At 41.5% G+C, this 20,189-nt stretch overlaps 2 protein-coding genes and 1 non-coding gene across 3 annotated transcripts; all 3 read right to left on the minus strand.

Moving 5' to 3' along the window:
* Positions 1–3,604: 3,604 nt before the first annotated feature.
* LOC126936146 (olfactory receptor 4D11) lies at positions 3,605–4,540 on the minus strand. Its single transcript, XM_050758598.1, has one exon. It carries the CDS (start codon positions 4,538–4,540, stop codon positions 3,605–3,607), a length of 936 nt encoding a protein of 311 aa, XP_050614555.1.
* Positions 4,541–9,092: 4,552 nt separating this feature from the next.
* Positions 9,093–9,194, minus strand: LOC126936658 (U6 spliceosomal RNA). Its single transcript, XR_007719488.1, has one exon. It is a non-coding gene; the product is annotated as a U6 spliceosomal RNA (small nuclear RNA).
* A 6,031-nt stretch (positions 9,195–15,225) lies between these two features.
* On the minus strand, positions 15,226–16,143 carry LOC126936167 (olfactory receptor 4D10). Its single transcript, XM_050758624.1, has one exon. It carries the CDS (start codon positions 16,141–16,143, stop codon positions 15,226–15,228), a length of 918 nt encoding a protein of 305 aa, XP_050614581.1.
* Positions 16,144–20,189: the final 4,046 nt, after the last annotated feature.

Raw genomic sequence — 20,189 nt, forward strand, 5'->3', positions numbered from 1 at the left:
TTACTTCATAATTATTTTACGTTATTTTTTCACGCTTACCCAGAGATATTCATTATGAAAACATTTGATTTGGGGAGCGCATATACAAATGAGCAGTTTGAAAACCACGTGTGTCTCCAGAGTCAGTTGACTTTTCTACAGTTCTTAGCAGCAGAGCTTAAAAAATAGTGAAAGCATGAAAGCATACAACAATCATTTCACAATGTATATGTATAATAAAACATCACATTGTACTGTGCACTGTCAATATGTATAATTTTTATTTATCTATGACAGCTGCTTGGGATGCTGAGGCAGGAGAATTGCTTGAACCCAGGAGGCAGAGGTTGCAGTGAGCTAAGATCACACCACTGCACTCCAGTCTAGGTGACAGAGCAAGACTCCATCTCAAAAACAAAACAAAACAAAATAAAAAAGTAAAAACTAGGCCGAGTGCGGTGGCTCACGCCTGTAATCCTAACACTTTGGGAGGCTGAGGTGGGCAGATCACCTGAGGTCAGGAGTTTGAGGCTAGCCTGGCCAACATGGTGAAACCCCATCTCTATTAAAAATACAAAAATTAGCCGAGTGTGGTGGTGGGCGTCCGTAATCCCAGCTACCTAGGAGGCTGAGACAGGAGAATTGTTGGAACCCAGGACATGAAGCCTGCAGTGAGCCGGGATCACACCACTGTCTCCAGCTTAGGTGACAGAGCGAGACCCCATCTCAAAAAACGAACAACAAAACAAACAAAAACTAGTAAAAACTAGTTTAAGTGGGAAAAATGCTACACAACTTGTGATTTTATGTCACTGTAGATACTTGTTTGTGTGATCAGATGCAATTGCTTTTTCTGTCCTGACTTATTGAATCAGCTTATGTTGCATGTTTAGACACGGTCATGAGGAAGTCAACTCTTGGCAATGATATTCCAAGAGTTCCTGGGTTCTTGATCTCTTGGGATTCTGCTTCTGAGTCAGGCCCTACAGATCTGTGGTGTCATCTGATTCTGATATAGAGATAAAAAATTGATCTGAGTGAGTCACAAGAGTTAGGAAGAAAAGAAAAGGGCAAAGGACAGATTGGCATGAAATGGGCTATTAAGTGGCTTGTAGTGTGTATTTTTTCATAGGCGATTTCATAAAGAAAAGCCTAGGGACTCTTGAGACCAAACCTACTTGGGCAAACATAGCAGGACCCTATGAATTGATTTGGCAAGTGTGACTTTTTATTAGAATCTGTTTGCTTGCAGAAGTAAGTTAATATTGTAAGAAGTTAGAGTTTGTCGATCAGGTGAAAGGAAGTGGCAAACATTTGAGCCAGTTAGTTCATGAATGCTTATAGGGCCAGGCAGGATCCAATGAGAGACTTAGGTAAAGTTTGTCTTCAACATTCACTATCCTTCAACATTCGTTATCCTTTGGCTAATTTACTCTCCTTGGGCTCTCTGTTCCATCCCATGGGGCCTGTCCTCTTGGCTACTCTGAAAGCCAGGGTTTATTTTTGACCCATTATTTTCTTTTGATATTAAATTCTCCTGTACTGTTTCTCTCATTAGCTTAAGGGTGACTTTTTTTTTTCTTCTTTTTTTCTTGAGACAGAGTCTCACACTGTTGCCCAGGCTGGAGTGCAGTGGCACAATCTTGGCTCACTGCAACCTCCGCCTCCCAGGTTCAAATGATTCTCCCGCTTCAGCCTCCTGAGTAGCTGGGATTACAGGTGCCTACCACCACGCCCGGCTATTTTTTTGTGTGTGTTTTTAGTAGAGATGGGGTTTCACCATGTTGGGCAGGCTGGTCTTGAACTCCCGACCTCAGGTGATCCACCTGCCTCGGTCTCCCAAAGTGCTGGGATTATTGGCATGAGCCACTGCACCCGCCCAGGGTGACTCTTTAAGCCTCATAAATAACAAGCAAACCTACTGTCATGTTTTAATAATAGCTAGACATTTTAACATGATAGATGTTTTGAGCTCAATATACATTTTCATGTTTTCTACTCAACCAGTTTTATCTAAAAATGAGGAGTATGGGTCATATGGGGGAAGGGTGTGACAGGCCAATGGGAAACAGAAGGTGTGTTAGGCAAACCAATAAAGGTAATATTAATAATAACATTTATCTTTCATTGCACATTTATTCTCTGCCAGGTTTCATATGTTTCATGTATACCATCTCATTTTGTCCTTTACACAACCTCATGAGGTGGATATTATAATGGGAATCTTTGTGTAGGTGAACTATGACCTTTGGAGAGAGAGATGAAATAACTTGCTCAGGATCACACAGCTGGTGAATGGCAGAAATAGGATTCATACCTGGGTCTGTATGATTCTGAAACTAGAACTTTCATCCACCATGCTTTACTGCTGTCTCTCACTAGCCTATACCTATACTGCCTCTTCACGAACACTAGAAGTCTGAAAAAATAGACCGGGTAGAGTTTTCCCTTCTCTAACTCTCCCATCCTGTCTCTTTCCAGTGAAAAGAAATGTGAATTCTCAATGGCAAGGCCAAGTCAAAACTGACCCTTGTAAGGCTACAACTGGAAAATCAGTCCTTTGAAGGTAGAGCTAGATTGCTTCATGTGTGTGGTTCCTGAAGTCTTGCCTTTATCCAAACTCATCAGGAGAATGTCTGGCATGTCTAGTTCTGCATTAAGATACATACCTTTAGGCCATGATGAGAAATCTTCCCAAGCCTCATCAATCCTGATAGGAATCCAGGAGGATAACCATTATGAACCTATGAAGTTCTCAGTAGCTCATGAGCCCACTTTAATTTAACTCAGGAGAGGCCAATTTCTCAAACTCCAGTAGGCCGTACATACCCACGTATATGTACACCAGAGGCGCTGATCATGAGATCCTTCTGGAACAGGGTTATAGTTTGGTATAGACAAGTCCAACAATGTAATACATTACATTCATGTGGTGGAAGAACAATGGGTTGGGCATCTGAAGATGTCTCTGTAATTAACTTAATATAAGACCTTGAATACATCACTTTATCTCTCTGGGCTTTTATTTCCTTATCTTCTGAAAAAAATGTTGGACTTAATCATCTTATCTGCCTGCCATATAGCTGTCTTGATTGACATACGGTTACTTGGTCTTTGGAAAAATAACAGTCAGTTCACTCTTATAACACTAGTTACTTCATGCTGCACAGAAGGTTGGGTTATCAGTTATCTACTAACTTAAATAGGAAGACAAATTGTTCGTAGTCAGTATAGTTGGTTTACTGACAGTGTATCTGTGTATGTAAATGTGAATTCATGGGAAAAATAATATAAGGTGTCCTTGATGATGAAGAGCTGAATTTGTTGTCTTTTCTTTTCTTTTCTTCAAGATGGAGTCTCGCTGTGTTGCAGTGGCGTGATCTCGGCTCACTGCAACCTCTGCCTCCCGGGTTCAAGTAATTCTCCTGCCTCAGCCTCCTGTGTAGCTGGGACTACAGGCACACACCACCATGCCCAGCTAATTTTTGTATTTTTAGTAGAGATGGGGTTTCACCATGTTGGCCAGGATGGTCTCGATCTCTTGACCTCACGATCTACCTGCCTTGGCCTCCCAAAGTGTTGGGATTATAGGCGTGAGCTACCGCACCTGGCCTGAATTTGTTTTCTATTCCCTTTCAGAAGGCACGAGTCTTCTCTTCAGTCTTTTCATGGCTGACATCATTTCCTGGTTCCTCAGAGTGTAGATCAAAGGATTCAGCAGAGGGGAGATGACAGTGAAGGTGATAGAGACGGCCTTATCTGTGGGGAGGACAGTGAAGGGCCGGGCATAGACATAGATGCAGGGCACGAAATGGAGGGTCACCACAGTGATGTGGGAGGTGCAAGTGGAGATGGCTTTCCTCCTGCCCTTTCCTGCCTGAGACCTCAGCATCATTAGGATGACGGTGTAGGACACAAGCAGGAAGGTAAACCACAAGGTAGTGACCAGGCCATTGTTGGAAATCATCAGGAGCTCAAGAACAAAAGTGTCAGTGCAAGCGAGTTTGAGGACCTGGGGGACATCACAGTAGAAAGTGTCAAGAACATTGGGTCCACAGAAAGGGAGGGGCAGCAACAGGGAGATCTGCACGATGGAGTGGACAAAGCCCCCAACCCAGGAGGCAGAGATGAGGGCAGTGCATCGACCCCTACTCATGATGGTCACATAGTGCAAGGGCTTGGAGATGGCCATGTAGCGGTCAAACGCCATCACAGAGAGAGAAAAAATGTCTGCCCCACCAAGGAGGTGGAAGAGAAATATCTGTGTCATGCAGCTTGTATAGGATATGGTCTTTTTCTTTGACAGAAGGTCCAGCAAGACTTTAGGAGCAGTTATGGAGGAGAAGCAGATGTCAAGGATGGCTAGATTGCAGAGCAGGAAGTACATGGGGGTGTGAAGGCGAGACTCACAAGTCACAGTGACCATGATGAGGAGGTTTCCCAGCAGAGTCGTCATGTACACAAGACATAAAAAATGAAACAAGACCAAGCTCAGGTCTTGGGATTGAGTAAGTCCCAGAAATATAAATTCTTTTACTCTGGTGACATTTCCCAACTCCATTGAATCATGTTTTCTCTTTCCTGAATATCTTGGAAAAAATAATGTTATTTCAGAAAGTGTTTACTCTCTCTTAACAGATTCAAGTATTTGGCTTGAAAACTTGTGAGATATTACCACCACATGAAATACAATTTCAAGTTTATTGCCAATGCATGTAAAATGACATTTTATTACACAATCATGCATACACTTATGTAAATTACAATTTTTAAAAATGTATAAAATGCATAAAATAATGTTCCAGTTATTCAAGATACTTAGAACATTATTCAAGATAAACAGAGGGGGATGTTAACTATTTAGAAAGAGACTTGTGGCATGGGAAATATAAAAATGGGATTAGTTTGTTGTGTGAGTAAGGCAGTGCTTACTTGGTGTGACTAGAACACCTTGAGTTTCACAGGGCTGAGGATTTTGTTGTTTTTTTCCGAGACTGGATGCTCCATTTAAATGGTTCTAAGAACCCCTGTCTGCAAAATGGCCCCCCACTGGATTGAATTGTACGGAAGCAGCACCCCTGTCTTCTTAAATCACAAACTTTTTTTTGTGAAAAATTAGAAAATATTTAAGCCATAAAATTCATCTCTATTGCTCTACTCTTCTTTAAGGGGACTTCTTTGTTTCTTTCTCTACTTTAATCTACTTTAGGTACTGAAACCCCTGGGTGGTAAATAGCTCCTTAGCTATGGAAATAAAAATATTGCCCAGAGCTTCTCTTCTGTTGTTTCAATTTCTTTCTTAAAAAATAATTTTTGTTGAGCTATCATTGACATACCATAGACTGCACATATTTGAATTCACACTTTGATAATTTTTTTTTTTTTTTTTGAGACAGAGTCTTACTCTGTCTCCCAGGCTGGAGTGCAGTGGCGCGATCTCGGCTCACTGCAACCTCTGACTCCCGGGTTCAAGTGATTCTCCCGCCTCAGCCTCCCGAGTAGCTGGGATTAAAGGTGCACACCACCACACCTGGCTAATTTTTGTATTTTTAGTAAAGACGGGGTTTCACCATATCGGCCCGGCTGGTCTCGAACTCCTGACCTTGTGATCCACCCACCTCGGCCTCCCAAAGTGCTGGGATTACAGGCGTGAGCCACTGCACTCAGCTGATAAGTTTTGACATAGTATATACCTGTGACACCATCTCTATAGTTAAGAGAGTGAATATACCTATCACCCAGAAAATGTCCTTGTGCCCCTTTGTAACCTGTCCCATTTACCCTTCCTTGTTCAAGCAACCACTGATCTGCTTTCTGTCATTGTATATTAGTTTGTATTTTCTACAATATTCTATAAGTGAAATTCTATGTGTATTTTCTTCTTGTCTGCCTTCTTTCAACCATGAAATTCATCCATCGTTTTGTGTGTACTGCTATTTTGTTCCTTTCTATTGTATGAATATACCACAGTTTGCTTATCTGTTTACTTGTAGGTGAACATTTGGGTTATTTGTGGCTTTTGAATATTACCCATAAAGCTGCTATGAACATTCACGTTTGGGTCTTTGTGTGGACTTATGTTTTCAGTTCTCTTGGGTAACTAGCTAGGAGTGGAATGGCTGTAACTCTTAACATTCAATAGTAAGAGAACAAACAACCCAATTAAGCAACAAAGACAAATTATTTTAACAAAGCGAAGTCGCTAAAAGAAGTTAAAAAAACAGAAGAGAAAAAAGGACAAATTATTTGAACAGACACTTCAGCAAGAAGACAGAGATAGCAAATAAGCACATGAAAAGGCTCAACATCATTTATCACTGAGAAAATATAAATTAAAACCACAGTGTAATTTAAAAATAGTATATAGTAGAGTCACTAGAATGAAAAAGATTGTTATATCAAGAGTGGACAAAGACGTAGAGGAATGGAACTCCAGTGGGAAGGTAAAAGGGTACAATCACTTTTGAAAATAGTTTGGCAGTTTTTTTTTTTTTTTTTTTTTTTTTGAGATGGAGTCTTGCTCTGTCGCCCAGGGTGGAGTGCAGTGGCACCATCTTGGCTCACTGCAACCTCTGCCTCCCGGGTTCAAGCGATTCTCCCACCTCAGCCTCCCGAGTAGCTGGGATTACAGGTGCCCACCACCATGCCCAGCTAATTTTTGTATTTTTAGTAAAGGCAGGGTTTCACCATGTTGGCCAGGCTGGTCTTGAACTCCTGACCTCAGGTCATCCACCCACCTTGACCTCCCAAAGTGCTGGGATTACAGGCGTGAGCCACCGTGCCTGGCTGGCAGTTTTTTAAAAAGCTGTTACACATACACTTACCTTATAACTGTGTTGCTTTTGAATTCCTTTCTTCTTTCTTTTCTTTTTTTTTTTTTTTTGGTATATCTTTGAAATGGGCCTTATTTTCTTTCTTCCTAGTTTACCTCCTTTTTCTTTCCATAATTAGAAACAAATGAAGGGCAAAAGTCCCCTTCTTCCCATTCTTTGGGTGTGTTCTCCAATTTAAATGAAGATATTTCTTCTCACTTAGCTCACTTTGTCTTCAAGTTTTCTTTCCTCTCTATGCAATTTTGTCCAAAATCTATTTAATAGGTAAATCCAAAAGCAAGCTGCCAAGAAGTATTTTACCTTCGAGGTAGATGCCTGCTAGACTCTGGGACCACACAGCCTGTTCAAATCCCAACTGAGCACTTACTGGTTGTGCTAACACGAGCAAATTGCTTCATCCCTTGACCTCATTCTCTGTATCAGTAATTTGGAGACAATAGCATCTCCTTCATAAGACTTTTGTGAGGGTTAAATAAATTAATCTATGTAGAGCATCAGTACTTAGAGCATTGCCTAATCTGTAATAAGTGTAATTATATGTATGCTACCTTAAAGAAAACTCCAGGTTAATAATTCCCACACATGACTTCTTTAATAAATGTATTTCCAATATATTTATGGACATTCTTTTGGAGGAGCTGCATGTTTCCCAAACGTGTATCCTCAACCACTTCATCAGAACATTTGCTGTTTCGAAGGAATTAGGAGGTATTTGCCTTCCAGTGACCCAGAGAGTGGTGACAGTGTATGACAGTAAAAAGAGCACTTGCTTGGTTTGGCTTCTTCTCTGACATCTTATTAGCAGACCAGAGAAACTGTTCAGTGCAAGGGCTCTGGGATCAAGGCTCGTCTGGGTTCAAGTCCTGGCTTTGCCACTGTGCAATTTGAGCAAGTGCATAACCTTATTGAGCCTCTACTTTTTCATCTGTGGAATGGGGATAATAATATTACTCACCTCACAGGGAAGTTATGAGGGTTGGAGAATTAGCATGTGTAAGCTTCTCAGCATACGGGCTGGTTATCTGTCATGATTAGTGCTACGCCGGGTAACTCTAACAGTGGAGCCTCATCAGTAAATGGAGTGCATTGAACTAAATGGTAGCTACCAATCCTGATTAGCTTAAAGAGAGAGGAAATGGTCGCTAGGAACACCAACTCAGTATAGTTACTAGAAATGTGAGGAAAACCAATTTAGTTATTAAACTCTGCAAAGGGACCCCCATGTAAACAGCACATTGTTTACACACACACGGGTGGAGGGTAAACCATATCCCAGACCCCAGGCCGGGCCTATTGGTCAAAAAGAAATAGGTCTCATGTTCATGAACTGCCTTTGGTAATTTAAAGACAACATCCCCCAGCTTCCGCTTCACCCTTCTGCTACTTTTAATCCATCCAATTATTTAGCAAATATTGATGGAGTATGGGAAGAATTCTAGGTTATTTGAGAGAAAGGAATAAAATCTAAATGCAGTGAGTGGGAAGCATTGAAATCTGATAGTTACATGGGAGTGATGGGGGCCATCTAAGGACAGATGAAGAGCTGAGTGTGAGAAGAGGATGATTTCCAAATAAGAGGCTCAGTGAAACTTTAAGGAGGAAGTGGCATTTATGTTTCGGACATATAGGAATGGGGAGAAAGGACCTTCTGGCCTTAGGAGACTATTTAAATGTATGAAAGTTGCTAATGAGTAGGAAGTTTGGCTGGAAAGAAAGGGTGCAAACATGACAGCATGGAAAGACAGAGAAAAGAAAATCATTGCTATTGTAAGCTCTCAGAAAACAATACCCCATAATGAAGGCCTCAGAAGTAGCCTCAGAAGTAAAAGTTTTTCTCTGACCTCCTCCTGCCTTCCTGTGTCGGGTGGCTGGTCCTTCATTCTTCCCCAAGGTTAGCTGTAGAAACTCCAATACCTCTTCCCTAAGGCGGGTCATGGAAACCAGAACCCTCTTTCTCCAAAGCCAGCCATAAAACCTAAACATATTACTCTAACTTCCCCATGACTCCACCTTTCTGTGTAAGAGTCGGCCATAAATAAATTCTCAGGTCTACTTTGTTTGATTGCAGGTCATAGGAACTCCATTCCAGAAGAGAGAGAGAGAGAGAGAGAGAGAGAAAGAGAGAGAGAGAGACACACACACAGAGCACTTCCTCATACCCAGGAGGAAGGAATTGCTGCACAGAGAGGCCAAATACGATCTAAACAGACAGGCCTTGCTGGGTTTCCCCATTGTCCGTTAGCATGAGATCATACCATTTTTTTTAAATTTTAAATTTTTATTTTTATGGAGCGCTTCACTAATTTGCGTGCCATCCTGGTAAAGGGGCCTGCTAATCTCCTCTGTATTGTTCCAATTTTAGTGTATGTGCTGCCAAAGCAAGCGACCATACCTTTTTTGTCCAATCGTATTTCTACATGGCTGTCCATACTTTGTTGAACCTAAACATAAAAATGAACCTTTTCCTTGTATCTTTGGGTCTTCATTTGGAAGGCTCCCATGTCATGTAAAACTATGATCAAATAAATTTGTATTCCTTTCCTCCTAATTGTCTGCCTTTTGTCAGCTGATTTTCAGTGAACTTTCAGAGGATGAAGGGGAAGTTTTCCCCTGTCATCTACACCATAAACTTCTTATTTTTGTGTTAGATCTAAAGAGGGGTAGACAGGTGTTTATTGTCTGAGTCTCTCAACTTTTGTGAGTGTTTGAAATATTTCATTTATTACTGCAGGTTGAAGTTCAGGCTAAGAATTACCTCTGTTGATTTCAGCCTGAGAAGATCTGTCTAGAGAAAACAAGACTGAGAAAAATGTCTTGTCCGTATCATTCAAGAGGTCGCAGAGAGCAAAAGCTGCCTTTTCCCCAATTCCAAACTGACCTCAACTCTGTCTCTCATTCCACAACGTACTCTTTGTTAGCATTTCTAACTTGTGCTGTCTGTTACTAAAGGAAGGTTCTCCCCGGAATGCAGCATCTTGTATACATATTACATTATTTTTAGTCATAGTGTATTTGTGAATCTTAATGATTACACCTAGATTTTAATTTTTCTTATTCTTATTTCTCACTCTATGCATAAACACCCAGACACCCCAGGCACACGCACACATGCAGACTTTTATTTTTTTACCTAAAATCTGCAACCTTCTTCTAAGAATTCCAACATCTTGAATAATGTTCACATGAACCTCAGGAATCATCCAACTTCAGAAAATTCTGCTCAACACCCCTCTGAAGGCCGGTTATTTCAATGGCATCTCTTCTATCTTAATGTGGAAAGGACTTAGGGAATAATATTGTCTTGGCTCTTTCACACTGATTCACAGGGTTCCCATGATATTTACCAGTTCCTTAATCCCGGAACTAGCGTGAGAATTATCTGAGGGATTACAGTTGGATGTAGTTGTGGAAAAATTCTGCTGACAGTGAGGTTGTTTCAGTGGGAGTAATTAAGAAGTCACTCAGACACATATACTTAGGAATACACATTTTGTCTAGAGCCTAAAATTTTCCAGAGGCAACTGAAAGAGTGAATTCCCTTTATCTTCTGGTTCCAAAAGGAAGAAAGGTTGTGTTGAAATATGTCAAGCTGTATTCCTGAGAAAGTCCAAAAAGTGCTGTTCTTGGTGATCAGAGGGCACCCTTCCATGAGTGCCCATGGTGCAGAGAAACTTGGAGCTGACGAGGGGACTGGACTCACTGCCTGGTCTTCCATCCTATTCTACATCCAAGTCTAACAACTTACACAAAGAGAACTGGAAAGGGAACCTTTAGTAACAAACAGCACATGGGCATGCAAGTTTTGGGGAAGGCTCATCCCTTCTCCAGATCTCAACACCTACTTTACTGACTGGGAATCCCCAGTTTGGGAAGAGGTTGAAGCAGGCACAGGACAGAGTAGCATGGTTGACTGTCTATACTAAGAAAAATAAAGTCAAATGAAACGAGACACCAAGATGGCCACACAGTGAGAAATGTGATTCTATTCAATAGCTAGCTTCATTTTTTGACCATCTTTAAGATCTACAGCTTTAAGCTTCTGAAAATGGAATATTGGCCATAATTGCTCCCATTGTTTCCCTTGTTTTTGATGACCTTGACAGTACTGAAGAGTCCTTGTCAAGTATTGTATAGAACAGGGGTCCCCAACCACCAGGCCATGAACTGTTACCAGCTCTTGGCCTGTTAGAAACCAGGTCACACAGCAGGAGGTGAGTGGGGGGCAAGCAAGTGAGAGAAGCATCCTTTGTATTTACAGCCACTCCTCATTGCTGGCATTACCGCCTGAGCTCCACCTCCTGTCAGATCAGTGAGGACATTAGATTCTTACAGGAGTGAGAACACTACTATGAACTCTGCATGCGAGGCATCTAGGTTGCATGCTCTTTATGACTCTAATGCCTCATGATCTGTCACTGTCTCCCATCACCCCAGATGCGACCATCTAGTTGCAGGAAAACAAGCCCTGGGCTACCAGTGATTCTACATTATGGTGAGTTGTATAATTATTTCATTATATATTACATGTAATAGTAATAAAGTGCACGATATATGTAATGCACATGAAACATCCCAAAACCATCCCCACCACCTTCATTTGTGGAAAAATTATCCTCTGTGAAACCAGCCCATAATGCCAAAAAGGTTGGGGACTGCTGTTATACAACGTTCTTCAATTTGGCTGGTCCTGATGATTTTCTCATGGTTAGACAGGGGTTGCAGATATCTGGGAGAAAGAACGCAGAGGCCAAATGCCACTCTCATCACATCATATCAAAGGGTATGTATTAGTCTGTTTTTGCACTGCTGATAAAGACATACCAGAGACTGGGTACTTATAAAGGAAGGAGGTTTAATTGACTCACAGTTCCACATGGCTGGGGAAACCTCACAATCATGGCGGAAGGCAAGGAGGAGCAAGTCATGTCTTGCATGGTGGCAGGGAAGAGAGAATGAGAACCAAGAAAGAGGGTTAACCCTTTATAAAACCATACGATCTCGTGAGACTTACTCACTACCATGAGAACAGTATGGGGGAAACCACCCCTATGATTCAATTATCTCCCACCAAATCCCTCCCACAACACATGGGAATTATGGGAGCTACAATTCAAGATGAGATTTGGGTGAGGACATAGTCAAACCATATTAGGGTACGTGTCATTAACATGATTGGTCACTGATGATATTAACTTTGAACAGCCGGCTGAGGTAGTCTTTGTCAGGTTTCTCCAGGATTTTAAAAAACTGTACTTTTTTGGAGACAGGAGATAACCACTTATAACTCACACTTAGAGAGTTGGGGCTGGGTGTGGTAGCTTGTGCCTGTAGTTTCAGCAATTTGGGAGGCCAAGGCAAGAGCATTGTTTGAACCCAGGAGTTTGAGACCAGTCTGGGAAACATGGTGAAACCCTGTCTCTACTAAAAATACCACAATTAGCTGGGCATGATGGCACCTGCATATGGTCCCAGCTACTTGTGGGGCTGAGGTGGGAGGTTCGCCTGAGCCTAGGAGGTTGAGGCTGCAGTAAGCCGAGACGCACCACTGCCCTCCAGCCTGGGCAACAGAGTGAGACCATGTCTCAATTAAAAAAAAAAAAAGAAAAAGAATTGGAATCATGCTCCATGTCCTTGAGGGCAGAGAATCTACATACATTATTTGGAATTGTTCTGCATGCAAGACTTGTCTATTATCCTTTATTTATTTAATCATTTATTTATGACTGGGTTCATGGATATTTATTTTATACTTTGGATTACAATCCATGACTACTTTATGTATTTTGTTGTTCCAACTTTGGCTATGGGAAGCTCTTTCAGTTGACTCCTGTGCCCGTTTGACATACTTCCACCGTTTTGCTTTTTAAACACTTCCTTGTTTTTTGGTGCTAAAAGATGCTCCAGGCTTATATTGTATATTCTCTGCCCCAGTCCTAAAATCAGTAATTTCTCCAAGAAATACTGCTGCCTTTGTTAAAAAATAATGTTTATTAAGTGATTTGAAAATATAAATAAAGGACACAATACATGGTACCAACCAAAGGAAACAAAACAAAAACCTGACTTTTTACGTTATTGATTATTTCCAGGTACAGCATTTATTTATGAATATAAAAAGTTAATTTAATTTTAATTAGTTGGCCGGGCGCGGTGGCTCAAGCCTGTTTCCCAGCTTTTTGATTATCCTGGGATGCTTTCTAGAAATACAAAAAAAGCATGAGTCCCAGCATAGGCTGAGAATTCCAGCTTGCAGCTGAGATATTGACTCCGTCTCTAGTTTATTTTCCCAGCTTTGATTACCTGGATGCTTTCTAGGAAGCATGATAAGGGACAATGGGACTAAAAGAGGTTAACCTTTGACTTCTGCTGGGAAATAAGTTTCTATTCTTGCAATCCCATGCATGCAGGATGAGTCTGAAGTGTGACACATAAGTACTGAAAGGAGATATTGGATCTGAAGGGATCATTAATGGCCTGATGACCAAATTGGATGATGGAGTTCTCATGGGATACGTAGTAGTCAGGAAATCCATGTTGGGTTCATCTGCAAATCGTGCCAACTTGACCTTCAAATTTTTTTAAACTTCTCACCATGACCACCATTACCATTCTAAGTCATGTCTCCATTCTTTCTCTCATGGGGCTATTGTAGTAGGCTCTGAATTGCTCCCCTGTTTTTGTCCTTACCCTTCTTCTGCTCCTCAAAGACCTCCAGATGCTGTCACATCTTAATGTGAAAGCTAAAAGCTTTGCAGCAGTCCACAAAGTTGCGATGACCTGGCCCCATGACTCTACCATCTCTCTGAACTCAACTACAGGCACTTCCTCTCTCTTACTTCCTTCTTCTCACTTAGTCCCAAGGGCCTCCTTGCTGTTTCTTGGACTTTGTGTACATCCCCATCTCAGGGCCTTTGCATATCTGATTTGTGAACTGAGATTTGTATACCAACGTACACATTTTGCTAGTTTCAACAATTTGAAGATATCTAGGATCTACCTTCAGAAATGGGTGAAAGAAAAAACAAAAGAATAACTCCCAGCAGCTGTAATAGCACATTAAATAAACAAATAAAAACCAACTTGATATATTGCATAATGTTTTCCGTTTTATTATTCCAGCTTTTTGAATAAGTATGTACAGTCTGAAGCGGCTTCCAAGATTTCAGTCCTTTTTAGGAAGTCATGTCTTCAGAGAGTAAAAATGAATTATTTTCTTAACAATACCTTCCAATGATTTGAATACCAGAAATGAGTGAGAGGTGATAGTCCTTCACTGAATGTTTTAATTCAGTAATTTTCAGTAGTGTTTATTATATTATACTTGTGCCAGGTGTTGGGGATATGACAATAAATAAAGCATAATCCTACTGGGGGAGATTGGGAGAAAGAGAACAGGGAATTGAAACAAGGTCCCAAGTTCTGCGCTACAGCCAAGCACAGGCTACTGAGGGAATGTCCTGGAGTGGGGGCCAGCAGACCTGGGATTCAGGGGAAGATCAAGTTAGAACTATGTTCAAGGTTACAGAGGTCACAATATGTGAGGTCATGTTCTAACTCAAGCTGTGCTGATCCAAGCAGCTGCTCTCAGCTACCAGTAGGTGGGCTTTAGATTAAAAAACCTAGCAGTGATATTTATTTGTTCATATTATAGGACTGGAGGAGGAACTTAACTTGGATGTGATTTCTTTAATTAGGATATGATGACTCCATGAAAGATCTTACGGAATCCTAATGCCCAAGCTGCATCATATTTCTTTTTTTTTTTTTTTTTTTTTTTTGAGACGGAGTCTCACTCTGTCCCCCTTGCTGGAGTGCAGTGATCTCAGCTCACTGCAAGCTCCGCCTCCCGGGTTCAGGCCATTCTCCTGCCTCAGCCTCCCGAGTAGCTGGGACTACAGGCGCCCGCCACCTCGCCCGGCTAGTTTTTTTGTATTTTTTAGTAGAGACGGGGGTTTCACTGTGTTAGCCAGGATGGTCTCGATCTCCTGACCTCGTGATCCACCCGTCTCGGCCTCCCAAAGTGCTGGGATTACAGGCTTGAGCCACCGCGCCCGGCCCATCATATTTCTAATGTGTGTCTCAGCTCCGTTCCTGGCAGTAGTACAGGATTGTAGTGGAAATGTCTGAGTGTATTTTGATTTCATTTCCTTTAGTTTTTCCAAGGCTGTATTGCAAAAACAATATACACCTCTCCCGCTAACAATTTTATCTCTGTACTTTCTCCTGTGACACAGAACCAATCTTTTTTACATTATTATGACCTGCTAATCAGAATGTTTGAAAGTCATGTGTTTCTTATTAGTAGACTAAAAAATAATTAGAAATCAACTAGTGAGTAGAATGTATTTCCTGGGCAAGCATTTTCAAAAGTGGTGAGAAGGAGGGAAGTATTGGTCTATTTCCTATCAGAAGGTCAGAGTCTTCTCTTCAGTCTCCTCATGGCTGACTTCATCTCATGGTTTCTCAGAGTGTAGATCAAGGGGTTGAGCAGAGGGGAGATGATAGTGAAGGTGACAGAGATGGCCTTATCTGTGGGGAGGGCAGTGAAGGGCCGGGCATAGACATAGATGCAGGGCACGAAATGCAGGGTCACCACAGTGATGTGGGAGGTGCAGGTAGAGATGGCTTTTCTCCTGCCCTCTCCTGATTGAGACTTGAGTAATGATAATATGACCATGTAGGACACCAGGAGCAGGAAAAACCACAGTGTGGTGAGCAGTCCATTGTTGGAAATCATTAGTAGCTCAAGTACGAAAATGTCTGTACGGGCCAGTTTGAGGACCTGGGGGACATCACAGTAGAAAGTGTCAAGAACATCGGGTCCACAGAAAGGGAGTGGGAGCAACAGGGAAATCTGCACGATGGAGTGGACAAAGCCCCCCACCCAGGCAGCCACTATGAGCCCAATGCAACGGTCTCTACTCATGATGGTCGCATAATGCAGGGGCTTGGAGATGGCCACATATCGATCCAATGCCATCACTGACAGAGAAAATACATCCACCCCTCCAATAAGGTGGAAGAGAAACATCTGAGTGAAGCAACCATTGAAGGAGATGGTCTTTCTCTCAGACAGAAGGTCCACCAGAACCTTGGGCGCTGTGACGGAGGAGAAGCAGATATCGGCAATAGATAAATTACGGAGCAAAAAATACATGGGCACGTGAAGGCGAGATTCACAGGTGACAGTAACCACGATGAGAAGGTTTCCCAGCAGAGTCGTCACATACACCAAGAGTAGAAAAAGAAATAGGACCAAGCTCGCTTCCCAATTCTGGGTCAGGCCAAGGAAAATAAATTCTTTTACCCTGGTGCAGTTTTTCATCTCCATTGAATCATCCTTTTATTCTCTTTGGGTTTAAACCATGTCATATGAAAGCACTGGGATATTTATTTTGTTTTCTTCCTAAACACCTAGAATTTAGTGCAGAAACTTCCCATGTGGTTGTAGTTTTTGCAATTTGTTGCATTGTTCACGTTTTCCAGATTACAGTTAGTTTGGTGATAAAATCAAGTTATCATATGCAAAGTCATTCAATAATTCTTCTCCTATAGAGCTATTTTGGGAAAGAAAATATATTAAGTAGTGACATAGCGTATTTTAAAATATCAATTACCCAAGTTTAATTTGATGCTTTTGGTACAAAACTCCCAATGTAATAAATCTTTCCTCTCTTTATTCTGCTTTAAGTAAATCTTTTCATCTCTTCTTGTCACTTACATTGCTTTGGAGGTCAAAAGTTCTGGCTTTCTCAAAAGACAGAAGTGAAAGTACTAGTTTTTTTTTTTTTTTTTATGCTGTGGCTGCTCCTGGTTTATGGTCACTATTATTATTATCAGTTATTTTTTTGCCCTGTACAGGAATACATTTTGATAGGAGCCAACAGAAGTTTTGAAAATCTGAAAGGTGACTTATTTTTTTCCCCAAAGGAAGAATTTCCCTGCTGAGAGAGGCAGTGGGATGTAGTGAAGAGGGCTCTGGACTGGGGAGATTGGAGCACTGGTTTCACTTGGTCCTTATTCTGCCATCAACTAGCTGAATGACTCGGGCTCTGACTTCTCCACTCTGCCTTGTGTCAGATGGATTCTGCGTGTGTAATATCAGTTGGTGTCAGCAGGGAGGAGTAGCAATCTGAGTCAAGGGAAATATTCACTTGAGAGAAGACAAGATTGAGTGAGGCAACATAGGGAGACCCTATCACTACAAAAAATAAAAAATTAGCCATGCGTGGTGGCACACACCTGTGGTCCCAGCTACTTAGGAAGCTGAAGTGGGAGGATCACTTGAGCCCCGGAAGTCCAGGCTGCAGTGAGCCATGATTGCACCCTGTGCTCCAGCCTGGGTGACAGAGTGAGACCTTGTCTTAGAAAAGAGAAAAGTAGACTGAGTGAGGGTATAGACCCTGGGGTCTGAATGTTAATGCCCAATTTCAGGCTTTGTTAAAAGGTCTAACCTCCTGTCCTGTTTTTCCTTCCCCTTTCCTGTCTTCACCAACAGTAGATCCTGTTTTCACCAACTGCATGTGGCCGGGAGAAAATCAGCTGGAAAGCCTTGATGTCCCTGCAATCTCCATACCCCAAGAGTTAACGTGCCTTCTGAATTATTATTTTATGTATTCCTATAAGGAAGGTTTCTTAAAAAAATTTCTCCCTGCAGATAAAGAAATGATCTTCAGAAAGGTGGGCTCATTTTCTCAAACTCACAGCAGTAGTAAGTGGTGGAACTGAACTTCGGATGTGATTCTGTTTACCTCCAAAGCTAACAACATGACGTGCGTTGCCACATATGATCATTGTTTAAGCATTCAGTCGATCAGTTATTTTTTCCCATTTACTTTAGGGTAAAGGTGGCAGAAAAACAGTCTCAGAAGCACTGTTTAAAAAAATTATAAAATTTTCAGGTGAGTTTGGATCAGCATAGGTTCAGCCCAATATTCCACACCTCTACAGCACCTCCGATAAGACTGTGCGGCAGAAATCGATGTCATTGAAATGGAACCTGACTCTTTAATGTTGGATTTGATTACATTCCTGACCCTCCATGTATTAGGCCAGTGAGAAGGCTTTCGTTTAGCCAATGAATCCTTCAGTCCTTTGGCACACATTTTGTAATCCTTATGGTGTGGCTGGGATTCTGCTAGTACTAGCAGTATACATATGACCACAGCAAAGTTCTTACTCTGGAGTAATTTTCGCTCTGATGGAAAATATAAAGATGTAAGTGCATAATCACACATGGGAGATGATGCTGGTACCAATATAGTGCTGTGGAAGCACGGCAGTGCTCTAGCTGGGACTAGTGCGGCAAGCCTTCCTAGAGGAGGGGAAGTTTTCCTTCAATTTAGATGAATTTCCAGCAAACAAAAGCAAGATGTATCATGCAAAGGAAACAGCCTGTAAAATGTCAGTCAGTGGTGAAGAGGATATGCTTGTACAGAGAACACTGGAAAATGCAGTGTGGTTGGCACAGAGGGAGGAAGTGTGGAATGGAAGGAGATTTTTATTAGTAACAGAAACCTCATTAATCAAAGATTTATTATTACATTCAATGGTGCCTAGGTATTGTTTGGTTTGTGAATGAATGGTTTAAGCCTACTGAGCTTCTTGTTCTCCTAATCAAGATAGGAAAGCCTGAAATGTTCATCCATGATGGGTAGGGACAATGTCCTTTGACTTCTCCTTCTTTTTTTTTTTTATTTTTTATTTTGAGACGGAGTCTGGCTGTGTCGCCCAGACTGGAGTGCAGTGGCGCGATCCACCTGCCGGGTTCACATCATTCTCCTGCCTCAGCCTCCCAAGTAGCTGGGACTACAGGGGTCTGCCACCACGCCCGGCTAATTTTCTGTATTTTGAATAGAGATGGGGTTTCATTGTGTTAGCCAGGATGGTCTCGATCTCCTGACCTCGTGATCCGCCCGCCTTGGCATCCCAAAGTGCTGGGATTACAGGCGTGAGCCACCGTGCCCGGCCCTTTTGACTTCTTTACTCCTCAACTCTGATCCATGCACTTCTAGTATTACATGGAGTGGCGTGTTCTGGAAAGTGGTGATGAAAGGTTATGGATCTTGCTTGAGTGTTGGGGTGAGAAAAAGACAGTGACCCCCTTCTGGGAGGCAGCTGATACTATACCGTCACGCTTTCTTCTGCTCTATCCCTCTTTGGATCAAAGCTTAGAGGGTGGAGGGATCACACAGCAATGAGAGACATTGTCATCTTTAGAATAATGCCTACGTTTATAAGCTGTCATTGGTCATTTGAAATAAATTTTGTAATTGTTATTACTCGTGCCACCTTATACATAGCCTGTGGACATTTATCATAATCTTCAAATTATACAAATAAGTTGGGCCACATTTCTAAAGTGTTTACAGACCAACAGAAATGGAAAATTTATGCAAATAAGTGAACATGATACATGATAAAAAGTGAGATATGTTGTAAGAGATTTGGGTGGCACAGCACATATGGTAGGAGATATGATCATTTATGGCAGTAACAAAATCCATTGTTTGAGTCATTTGTATATGTGAAGTGGTATAAAAACTTGATTTATTTAATTCTCACCACCACCCGTTAGGTAAGTCTGCACTAGTGTAAATCTTGTCTTTCATATGGAATATAGCATGAACCTTTGTTGGGTGAAGAACGACCGTATGAAATGGAAGGTATAGAAACAGGATGGAAGACACAATATTTTATTTTTTCCCAAAGTTCAGTCATTATAGGTTGAAACTTTGTATTAGGAAAGCATGTGAAAAAGTCTTTCTGAAGGTAAGCTTTGGCAGAAAGCGGTCTGGAAACCCTTTTTGCATTGACCTTAGGCTGAGGTGGCCTCACACATAAGCAATTCAAAGGGTCACAGCGAAGGCATGATGCCTCCTCTCACACCAAATGGATCATGTTTCCAGCATCTCTCTTAACACAATATCAATTTTTCCAATATTTAACACCCACCTTTGTTGTTTCTGTCATTGAGATGATTAAGTCGGAAGCACTTGGTATACCTGGAAAATATTCAAAGTAAAATTAGTCATACATAATCAATAACAACGTCTCAATTTCATTAGGCATAACCTTAATCCTACCTAGAAGTTTGTCTCTACCTAGTTCATTTGATCCCAAAACTCCAACTACAAATTGGATGCTATTAGGTACAGTGCATAACAGAAGACTACTGACATTGATTCTTGAAAATCTTGCCTAAAGGTTAAGCCCTTTGCAATGCTAAATATCTCAGTGTCTTTGCTCCACTTTTGGAGAGAAAAGTCAGACTCAAAGAACCACATCTATAAAAGTTCTTCCATTGTGTCCTTGACTTATGTTCAAACCTCTGAGGCTTATGCTTAATTTATGAATTGGAAAGAGAATGTTACTGGA

This window comes from Macaca thibetana, chromosome 14 (assembly GCF_024542745.1).
Source record: "Macaca thibetana thibetana isolate TM-01 chromosome 14, ASM2454274v1, whole genome shotgun sequence".
NCBI classification, from domain to species: domain Eukaryota; kingdom Metazoa; phylum Chordata; class Mammalia; order Primates; family Cercopithecidae; genus Macaca; species Macaca thibetana.

Excerpts from the sequence above, each read along its gene's own strand:
- LOC126936146 (XM_050758598.1), bottom strand. The coding sequence starts at position 4,540 with ATGGAGTTGGGAAATGTCACCAGAGTAAAAGAATTTATATTTCTGGGA.
- LOC126936167 (XM_050758624.1), bottom strand. The coding sequence starts at position 16,143 with ATGGAGATGAAAAACTGCACCAGGGTAAAAGAATTTATTTTCCTTGGC.